This window comes from Blastomyces gilchristii, assembly GCF_000003855.2.
Source record: "Blastomyces gilchristii SLH14081 genomic scaffold supercont1.6, whole genome shotgun sequence".
Classification (NCBI taxonomy): domain Eukaryota; kingdom Fungi; phylum Ascomycota; class Eurotiomycetes; order Onygenales; family Ajellomycetaceae; genus Blastomyces; species Blastomyces gilchristii.
The window spans coordinates 3252462-3263733 of NW_003101677.1; the positions used below are offsets into that span (position 1 = coordinate 3252462).

The 11272-nt window shown below is 30.2% G+C and overlaps 1 protein-coding gene across 1 annotated transcript; it reads left to right on the forward strand.

The window, feature by feature from the left end:
• Positions 1-8507: 8507 nt before the first annotated feature.
• Positions 8508-9001, forward strand: BDBG_16956 (uncharacterized protein; the record flags this gene model as incomplete). Its single annotated transcript, XM_031724794.1, has 1 exon — positions 8508-9001. The coding sequence occupies exon 1, from the start codon at positions 8552-8554 to the stop codon at positions 8999-9001; it is 450 nt and encodes a 149-aa protein (XP_031578104.1). The 5' UTR covers positions 8508-8551.
• Positions 9002-11272: the final 2271 nt, after the last annotated feature.

Genomic DNA, 11272 nt, shown 5'->3' on the forward strand with positions numbered 1-11272 from the left:
AAATTCTGAAGTACTTAGTTAATATACTTCTGAAATGTACTGAGAGTATTAGTCAGTTTAAAGAGTATAACTACTTATTCAAAGAGCTCATAACATGTTCAGAATGCCATAAGTTATTTATCTTCTTCAGTGATACAGATCTTATGAAATACAGTAATAATATTCAGTTTTGTAAACTATTAAGCTTGTCTGATATGAGCTAGAGTTTCATTGATAAGAGATAAAAAATAGTAATTCTTCTTGATTAATCTGTTCAATTCTTGATAGTTCACACAGAATTGAAGTTCTTCACCTGATTTCTTTACAAAGACAATAGAACCTGCAGTGAAAGAGTTACTAACATGTATAAATCTCTTATTCAACAGATTATTGAGTGTCTTCTGAAGAAGAAGAAGTTCATCTTAAGACATATTATAAAGAGAGTCTCATAATGTCTGAGAATTCTTATTATTCTTCTTTTCTAACTTGATACTGTGATGAACTTCTAAGTCTCATAAGAGAAGTATAATTATAATATATTATCTTATTAGAGATATCTAGATATTCATGATATTATTAAGAGAGATTTGTATAAGAATCTGTTATTGTAGTATGAGATAACTTCTCTAGAGCTTTCTTGGTATTGATCAGACTGATGAAATAGATTGCTATATAATTCTGCTATCAGTGATCTTTTCAGTGACTTCTTTTTTAAAGCATTTTATAGATATTGACAGAGATCTGTGTCAGATTCATAGTTTTATAAATATTATCTTCATGAATTCTATCATTGTTAGAGAATATTAAGCTCCTGTTTCAAGTGTTTAATGAGATGTCTTGTTCAGATAGTCAGACAAGTTCTAACATAAGATTATAATTGAGATTATAAACTTCATATATATAGGTATCTTCATGTTGATGTTCTCTGATATCTATGTTTAACATCATCATGTAACAGATACAAATGTCTTTTAAATTATCAAATTCTGTGAGAAGTCAGGGTTTTAATAGAAGAATACACTGCAGATTGTAATATCTTATAACTGAAGATTTAATCATTACATAATAACATAGATCACTCTCTATCATAGCTTTCATATTGTATATATTATCTATCATAGTAGATATAAGAATCATATTCATTGTCATTTTCTCTTCAAATTATTATCATCTGCTCTCTTCAAGCTTCTGTTTATGAATTTGAATAGAAGTTAATCTTTTGCCTGTTTCATCAGAGTGTTCTCATAGTTATCTTTCAAATCCTTCTTTAATACAATATGATTGATGCCGACTGTCAGCATTGATCTCTCTTTTGAATGAGAAGACACATAGGCTGATCAGCAGTTGAAAGTAATATATTCTGATCAGTTACAATTGATGTATATCATTATTATTATTATTATTCTTCAATTATAGATGTATGCAGTCAGAGACTATGACATCTACCTGAGAACTTTTAGTTCTCAGGGTTTTTCCTATATCTGTAACATTAACTATTATACATTTATCAATTTCAGATATGCAAAATCAGAAAATTCCAGCCTAGAATACAAAAACTGTTTACAAATTGCAGTGTTTTAACATCTTCTGATACTTTGAAACCATTTGACAATATCATGACAAAGGAAAAGAGAACACAGTCTTAAAGATAGACACATTAAATAGATAGACAGAAAGAAATTGAAAGAAAAAGATAAAGTAAAGAAAGACTGTAACAAAACAAATTATTAAAAGATAGTATATAGCTGTTTTAACAGACTATATCTGGTTGATTTCCTCCTCTTCATATTCAGATAATTCTGAATTTAGTCATTTTCTTGTAGCTGCTTGAGTTTCTGATAGAAAGTCTATTAAGTATTTAATTCCTGTCTCATTTGAGAATAAGAATCTCATATTTAATTGATTTAGATTATACTTCTCTTTCAATCTGGCTCTGAGACTATTGTATAATGCACAGTGCATTACAGTATACTCAGGATTCTCATTTATATTGCAGAATGAGCATTCTATTGAGTCAAATCTATCATCAAATCTTTGTATATAAGATTTGAAATAGCCATGTCCTAGTTTCAGCTGTATTATAGATGAGAATATTTTCTTTTTACATTTAATTGAACAAGATTTCCACTTGGATTTTGTTTCAAATCTTGAATAATGTATACTCTTCTTTTGTTTCTGCCAGCTTTCATTTCACTTGTCTAAACAAGATTCTTTTATTTTTCTCTTTATAAAAGACCAGGACATAATTTTTTGAATAAATCTGCTTAATTCTGCACCCTTTTTTGCAGCTGAATCAGCCAATTCATTGCCATGAATATTCATATGAGCAGGAATCCAGTGTAGATGAATTATCAGCTTTGATATTCTTCTCTTTTGAATTTTCAAAACAGAGTTTAAGATCAGTTCAAGATTCATTTGATCATTATGAATCTGACTATTTCTAAGTCTTTTTAAAGCAGCTTGACTATCAGAGAATATTCATGCCTCTTTCAAATAATTTCCTCTTTTATGAGATTTTATTTCAATGAGTCTGAAAGCTTTCACTATTGCAAATAGTTCAGCATCAAAGACTTCACATTCACAGCCTAGATTTCAGAAATCTGAGATAAAATTGATATTATCTTCAGTATAAGCAATGCCTACATCTAATCTATTCAAGTTCTCATTTTTTAAGTCATCTGAATAAATCAGAATAGAGTCTTTTATATTGATTGTAGAAATTCTCTGTAAATGCTGTTCATATTCTTTCTCTTTTAATAGTTCACTTATTTATAAGTCTATAAGAGATTCAAGCTTTTCTCTCCAGAGAGATAACTTCTCATGATCAACTTTTTCAACATTTAAAGAAGAAAATTAATTTTTAATCAGAGAGCATAGTCTGTACAGTTGAGAAGACATTTTCTTTGAAGAATTATTTTCATTTCAATCAAGAAATCTATTTCAATTCAGTTCATTTCCAGAGTTAATTGATGAAAATGAAGAAGAGACTCTTTCTCTGATTATATGATTTGAGCTCATCTTTACAACTCTCAGAGCATAGTTCATACAGGCCTTTTCAAATCTAATAGTAGAAGAAGGAATTGAAGCTTCAATTTCCATTGCTTTAATAGGAGATGATTTGAATGCTCTCAGAATTCTTCTCAAGACTCTGTTTTGCAGACTTTGAAAGAGTTCAGTGAAATTCTCTTGATTATTTCATCAAACTTAAACTTCATAATCAGCTACTGATGTAATACAGGCTATATATAACTGTCTCATAGCCTGGAAGGATAGACCTCTCTCTGTATTTGATAGTCTGATTATGTTGTTCAATAGTCTTTCTGTCTTGACAGTTCTTTGTTAAATATGATATTTAAAATTCAACTTGAAGTGTAATCATACTTCTAATCATTTGACATTTACACTGAGTTTAATCTCTCTATTTAAAAGAGTTAGAGATAGTTCTTTCTCATTGAATCTAGAAAAGAAATGAATTAACTCAGTTTTATTCATATTAAATTGAATTTGATTGATATCTGCTCTAACAAAGATTTCCTTTGCAGCTTCTTCAATTACTTTCAAATTCTCTTTGATAGTTTTTGAGCTGTAGACTAGACCAATATCATCCACATAACTTGAAGATCACACTATTCTCATATTTCTATTTTTGAATAGATATGCAGTGTATATTGTAAATAAAATGAGTGAGATTGAAGATTTCTGTAGTACTGCTATTTTTATCTCAGTCTTGTCTTATTTCATTTCATTAAAGAAGAGTTGTATAATTGTTTTAGATATAAAACAGTTAACTCATTTTATTAGAGAAAGTGGCAGTTTTAATATCTTCAATGTCTGAATTAACTTTGACTTTGAAACATGATCAAATGCTTCTTTTATATCAATAAAAACTGCAGTTGAGACCAGACTCTCATACTTTGCTATTTGAATATCATGAACAACTGAGAGAACAGTGTCAATTGCAGAACACTGTTTTCTATCTCTCATTTGTTCACTGAATAAAAGAGAATCATCTATAGAGCTTATAAAACATAGTTAAGTAGCTATTATCTTTTCTAAAACCTTTTCTAGGCAGTTCAATAGAGATATTACTCTATATGACTTAGGAATTGAAGTTTCTCTATTAGGTTTTACAAGAATCACTTCAGTGGCTTCTCTCCAGCATTCAGAATAATATTCATTTTTCAAGAGATTGAAAAAGAGCTCAAAATATTCATTCTTTAAGTAGGAATATGTATTTTAAATAATCAAGTGATTAATTGAATCAGGACCTGCAGCAGTTTTAATAGAACTTGAGAGAATAGCTAACTCTAATTCATCTTATGTAAGATCAGGGCATTCCCAGTCATTTTCATCAATGTAGTTGAGAAGTGATATATTCTCTTCCTCTGAGTCTGAATCTGAATCTGGTGAGTTCTGAAAGAGAATTCTCATGAAAGCTTGATATTTTTCCTCAAAAGAGTTTGCTGTATATGATTCATTCTGAAACTCATATTCTAAGACTGGAAGTTTTGCTACACTTCTTGTTTTAGTATAGTTAAAAGCTTTAAAAACTTCCTTCTCTTGTGCTTCTTCAAGAAATTTATTTCAGCAGTCTGTTTTAGCTCTTTTAATATCTGAAAAATATTCATTTCTGACAGCTTTGAACTCTTCATCAGATATTACATCATTCTTTCAATCTCTTCTAGCAGTAGCTAATTCTTTCCTTTTAGATGAGATATTCTTATTTTATCAAGGTTTTGAATACTCAGAAGATTTTCTCTTTGAAATATTATCTCTAACACTTGTTAGAATAATAGATGTAATAAGCTTCACTCTATTCTTAAGTATTTCATTTGAGATATCTTGATCAGAATTTCAATATAGCTCATTCTGTCTTTCAGATTTTAATAGTTTTATGCTTTGTTCAACTGCTTTTCAATCAGCCTTTTCAAAGTTATACTGATCAGAGAGAAGAGGATTTTCACTCATTTATTTTTCACTCAGTTCAATATCAAATTGAATAATCTCATGATCTGATTCTGATGTCTCATTTGAATCAATAAATCAGTTTACAAGTCTTCTTTTCATTAGATTTTATGATATAAAGATTAGATCTATAATAGACTTCTGTTTCATATCTTTTCTAAAGAATGTTTATTGATCAGACTTATTAATCAAATCTATTGAATGCTCAAAGGTTTATTTAATCAGATTATCAGCTCTCACTGCTCTCTTGCATTCTGAATTTCATCAGAGATGATGTGTATTGAAATCTTCTGCAATTATAGAGTTTCTTGATAAAGTTATGTTCAGAAATCCTCTATCAATTGTTCAGATATTGTTATTTTTCTTCAATGATTTTTCATTATAGATATTTATGAGCTGTATAGTATCAAACTCATTTTCTTTATCTATAATATCACCCACCAGAATATCAGGGTCAGACATGATATCAAATCTTAGATTAAATTGATATCTTGATCTCTTTCTTTCATAGATCACTACTCTTGACTTTATCTCAGACTTTTAAGATAGAAAGCAGTAGTAGCTTGAATGAGAAATAATGTAATTTTACTCAGCATCAAAATTCAGTTCCTGAAGTAGTATAAAATCAACTTTTTATTCAAATGCAATTTGAAGACAAGAATAAATACAATTTGAGTTTCTATTCACATTATTTTGAATAAATGTGATTTTTGAAGAGTTTTTAAACTTTTTTTGTTGTTTTTGTTGTATATTCATACTAAAAGAGAGTAGAGATAGAGTAGAATCTAGTCACTATCATCATATAGTAGATTATAACTATTTTGAAAAGTAGGGATCTCAACTGCTTGCATTATATCTAGTTTATCACCAGAGTCATTTCTCAATTCTCTAATCTTAACAGGAGTTTGAGGATTCAAATTCTGTTTACATTTAGCAGGAGAATTAGAGTTTGAATATTTAGATAGTTGAGAGTTTCTTCTTTTTAAGCTTGCAGTTGTAAGTCTACTGGCTTGACTCTTCTCTTCAGTTCTAGATTGACTTTGAGCTTCATCTTTTCTTCAGTTCTTTTGAGTTCTAGAATCAAACATACATTCTTTTGAGCTAGATGCATGTTTTTCTTTACAATTAGAGCACTTAAGCAGAGTGTGTTGACATATTTCATCTCTTTTTAAGCATGTTTCACATTTATGCTCAGTAGTTTTATAATCTCTAGTATAGAATGCACATTTTGAATCTCTAAAACATGAGATTGTGAAGTATTCATATCTTTGACAGTTTAAACACTGTGTTTGAGCTTTGAGATTCATTCTTGAGTCTTTGTATTCATAAACTCTTATTTTCAAATCTGCTACTCTTACTTCAGAGATCTTTGACTGTTCAAGTGTTTTTATATATACTAGAACAGAGGCATTTCTTCTGCTTTGTCTGAACTCAATTGAATTTAGTTATACAGACTCCTTTCTCAGTTGAATAGAGTTGTATTCTTTCAATTCATTTTTGAGAAGTAGTATTCCTTCTTCACAGTCAAAAATTTCAACTGGAATATTATGAAGAATGAATTTGTCTCACTTTTCATCTCTCTTAGATAGAATTGTTGTGTTTAGTAAAGATTCTACTGCTGACTTTCAGAGATTCTCATTCTGAATAAGAAATTCAGCACTGAATTCAGGCATTGTAGTCAGAATGATGAAGTTTTCAAAGAATGATGACTCAATTGAAGCTATAACTGGTTTTTGAACTTCAATATCAGTCATCAACTGAGAAAAGAACTGCTGATTAATTTCATTTCTGATTCTGAAAATGAGATTTAAGTTTAGCTTGTTTCTTTGCAGAATATCCTGGTTTGAGACTTTGAGAATAAGTCTTCTATTTCTGAAGATTTGAAAGTTTTTCTTTTTTTGCATTTTCTTTTTCACTTTTCTATGAATAGAGATATGAGCAGTATTCTTCTCAGTTTTCTCAGGATTTTGAGCAGGTTTTGAGACAGCAGGTTTAGAGACAGCAGATTCAGCTGCTTAAGCATATATTTTCTTCTGATTCAAAGAAGAAGAAGAAGTAGGAAAAAAAGAAGAAGAGCAAGATAAAGAGTCAGTGATTGTATAAGAAATTTTCAATGTTTTTTAAACTGTGTTTGAGATTTCAAGTTTGAACTTGATCATCTTCTGTAGTTGTCTAGCCTGAGTATGAAGAATTAACAGAACTTCTTCATTCATCTCACTCAGACACTGCTTTTCAAGAATCTTACTTGCTTTTTCAAGTTCCTGTATTTCAAGAACTTGTTGTTTCTCTATTTCTTCTTTCTTTCTTCTCTTCAGAATTTCAATCTCAGAAATAGCATTTGAGAAAGCATCTTTTTTCACATCAACTGAGTGTATTTTTGCACTCATTATTCTCACTCAATGAAAAGTTGATCAGACTGTTTCAATTGAGATATTTCTAAGTCTGTTTTCAATTGAACTGTTGGTCAGACTGTTTCAAAAGAAGAATAAAAGACTTTTTTGTATAAAACATCTGATTTTTTTCACACTAGTTCAGTAACTAGGTTAGATTTTTAAAGAGAATCTAATAAACTAAAATTGATTTTTAAGATAAATTAATAAAATCTTTACAATCTCTTTCTTGAGATACAGTGAGGAAGAGTATAATATCAATTGATAATGAATCAGATGATATGACAATTTTTGAGAGAAAAACTGATAAAAAATAAATCAATTTTTTGCAGAGAAATTGATTAAAACTATTCAATTTTATTCTAAATCATTCAATTCTTCTCACACAACAAGTGTGCAACTCAAATCAGTTAATAAAGAGTATAAAAAATAATTAAGTATTAATGAAAGCTCTTCAGTCACTGAAAAAGTAATTCTTATTTAAAAGAATATGAAATTATGACAGAAAACAGCTCTGTTTTTTATTCTTTGTAAGAATATTGTATAAAACTCAGAGAAAAACATCTTACTTTTTCAAGAGAAGTAAAAAACTATTTCTAAGATCTTTTTTTTGCATTAACTGCTGCAGAAGAATGAGATAGAAACTGCTAAGATATACACTACTGTATATTCTCTATCAAGACTTTTCCTCTTCAGAGTCTTGATATTATAGAGAATATAAGTCTGTTTCTGTATAATAATATAAATATTATCAGTGGGATGTAGAGAAACTGGTTATTTATATCTCAAAATAGAAGACTTTGTCAATGATTATATTAATATAGAGTTAATTCTCAAATTCAATAGAAATCTAGTATTGCTGTTCTCAATCTCTTGCAGAATCTATTGAATAATGAGATATTAAAGCTAGATTTAATATATCTCACTGTGCAGGGATCAAAGACTCAGTCAGACCTTGAAGTATACTGATTTTATAGTTGTTGATGTGCTGTTGACTCATTGTCTGCTGATTATGTATTGAATACTGTTGCTGAGGTATCTTTTTGTATTCTTCTGCCGGGGATGGGCCAGATTGAGAGGGATAGTACAAGGGTGAGACTTGGTGTTGAAGTCTAGATACACTGACGACAGACCGTGGAGGTTGCACTTCAGAAGAGTCTGTTGGTTATGTGCTTGATATTATCACTGAGGTATCTTTTTGTATTTTTCTGCCGGGGATGGGCCAGATTGGGAAGGGCGGTACGAGGGTGAGACTTGGCGTTGGTGTTTTGGAACATCAAAGATGGACAGGGTTTTCGCGGAGGTCGCTCCTCGGATATCTCCACAACTACAGGTCGGGGATCTTCCAAAATCGAGAAGATTGGTGCATATGGCTAGGTCTCTTCACCTTACAATTTGTATGGCACTTTGGCCCGGGGTTGTGGTGTGGTAGGGGAGAACGGGGGATAATCCCACACAGGAGTTTTGAACAACGTCCGGTTCACGTTTGGCTGGATAACTCCACCACCACACAGGGTATGCGGTCGGCGATGGGGTCAGAATGCTCGTATGATCGAGGGCTTTTCGATGGATCTATCGGCGGGTTCTTATTCGAAAAATCGAGCGAGTTCGTGGTGGAGCGGTTGCTGTCTGTGACTACTGCTTCATTTGATACGCTCATCGATTGATGTATATCTCTTATTAACATTGATCAGTGACTTCTTCAGAAGTGATCTCAGAGACTCAGAAGCCTGTTCAGACAGTGAAAACCCTTGTTTATATATAGACATTTGAGTTCACTCAATGCATGGCATCTGTATTGTCATTCTTCAGTGCAGATGTATAAGTGACTGAGATGTAACATCTTCTATCACTGTTCTGTATACTTTTGAGCTTGATAAGATAGTCATTCAATGTTCAGAGTTGTAGATAGAAGTCTTTATAAGTTGAGTCTTCATCTACACTTATAAGAGTCTATAAGAGTTCAAAAGTTAATGTCTTCTTAAGCATACTAATCTTTATTCAATTCTTTCAAGATTAATCACCTGCTTCTAGAATCTTAGTGTTCAAGTCAGGAATAAATGTTATAAGAGAAGTGTTTCTCTGTCAAACACTCTGTAATTAATCTAATACTTTCTGTTGCATAGCAGTGTCTCAGAACAGAATATCAAGATATTTGATAATATTATCAGACATCTGTAATGCTGGTTTACAAGCTTTCATTCATGAATGAAACTTCTGTCTCACATGATTCTTCAATTACCTGCTGATATATCAATCTTTATTAATTAATGAACTGATGGCATCTTCATCTACACTTAGTTTCATGAGCATTTTCAATCTTCATGATAGATAGAGAGTGAGATTAGAAGTATTAAAATATATAAGAGTATCTAAGCATTTCTTCAGTGTTTATATTGTATTCATATTTGATTCTGTCAGTGTTGAAATTGTCTGTGCAGAGGTTTCTTGTTAAGACAATTATTAAATCTCTTCATATTGATGTTATTAAGTCACATGCATATCAGCTATTTATTATTATTGTAATTTTAATATTGCTCAGAGTCACTGTGATACTGCATCTATGCTTGCATTTAAGAGTTCTCTTATATTATCAGTAGACATAGTTATATTGTTTATTGAATGTGTGATATATGTGTTTGCGAGTTCTTCAGAATCAGAAGTGTAATTGTATGAATATCTCATATATCTAGGACGTTAGAACTCTCAGATCTTTTACTAATATTCTCTTATAAGATCTTGTTACAGAGTCAGAGTGACTGATAAGCAAGCTTCTATATAGAAACTCAGTGTCCGCTTAACTGATTGTTTATTTCTCTTATTTCTTATATGTTATTACATGTTCAGATATCTTGATGAATAACTGTTTCTAGTGAGAAGATAATGAATGTTAATAATCATTTCTAATAAAAAGATAATGAATGTTTTTCAAGTGTAAGAGACCTACACTGAATAGATCAGTATAATATTTATAGGTCTTATATAACAAAGTGAAAAACATTAGAGAAGAAAACAAAGAGAAAGTATGAGAATCAGTAATTGAAGTGAATATTTATATGCGTATGCAGTAAAGCTTCAGAGCAGAAGAATAGAAACTCTGTGTATATGATAAAGCTTCAGGATAGAATGGAAATTTCATGAGTTTTTCAGTTAAGAATCAGCGATTGAAGATCGGAGCTTTTTAGCGGACTGAGAATTGAATCTTTCGGCGGAATCTATGAAGTGTAATGGAATAGTCTATATGATTGATCAGGCGCAGTCCGCTACAGATATCTCAGATCTATAGAATTCTTGAGAGACTATTTAATACAGCTGTTCATAACTCAGATAATTAGTTATATGTGAGTCATACATCTCTTGCATTATCTGAGTGTGTAGAGGTTCAAACTGAGAAACTTAATATTATTTATGAAATTGCAGAATATTATTGTCATTGATTAAACATTCTGAGACATCCGTCTGTATATATTATTATTATTATTATTATTCTTTAATTATAAATGTATACAGTCAGAGACTATAACATCTATCAGAGAACTTTTAATTCTCAGAGGTTTTCCAATATCTATAGAGTTAACTATTATACATTTATCAATTTCAGATATATAAAATCAGAAAATTCCAGCTCAGAATATAAAAACTCTTTATAAATTGCAGTATTTTAACATCTTCTGATACTTTGAAACTATTGGAAAATATCATGACAAAAGAAAAGAGAACAAAGTATTAAAGATAGACACATTAAATAAGTAGACAGAAAAGAACAGAAAAGAAAAAGTAAAGTAAAGAGAGACTATAATAAAACAATATTATTAAAAAATAGTGTATAGCTGTTTTAACAGACTATATCTGATTAATTTTCTTCTCTTCATATTCAGATATTTCTGAATTCAGTTATTTTCTTACAGCTGCTTGAGTTTCTGATAGAAAGTCTATTA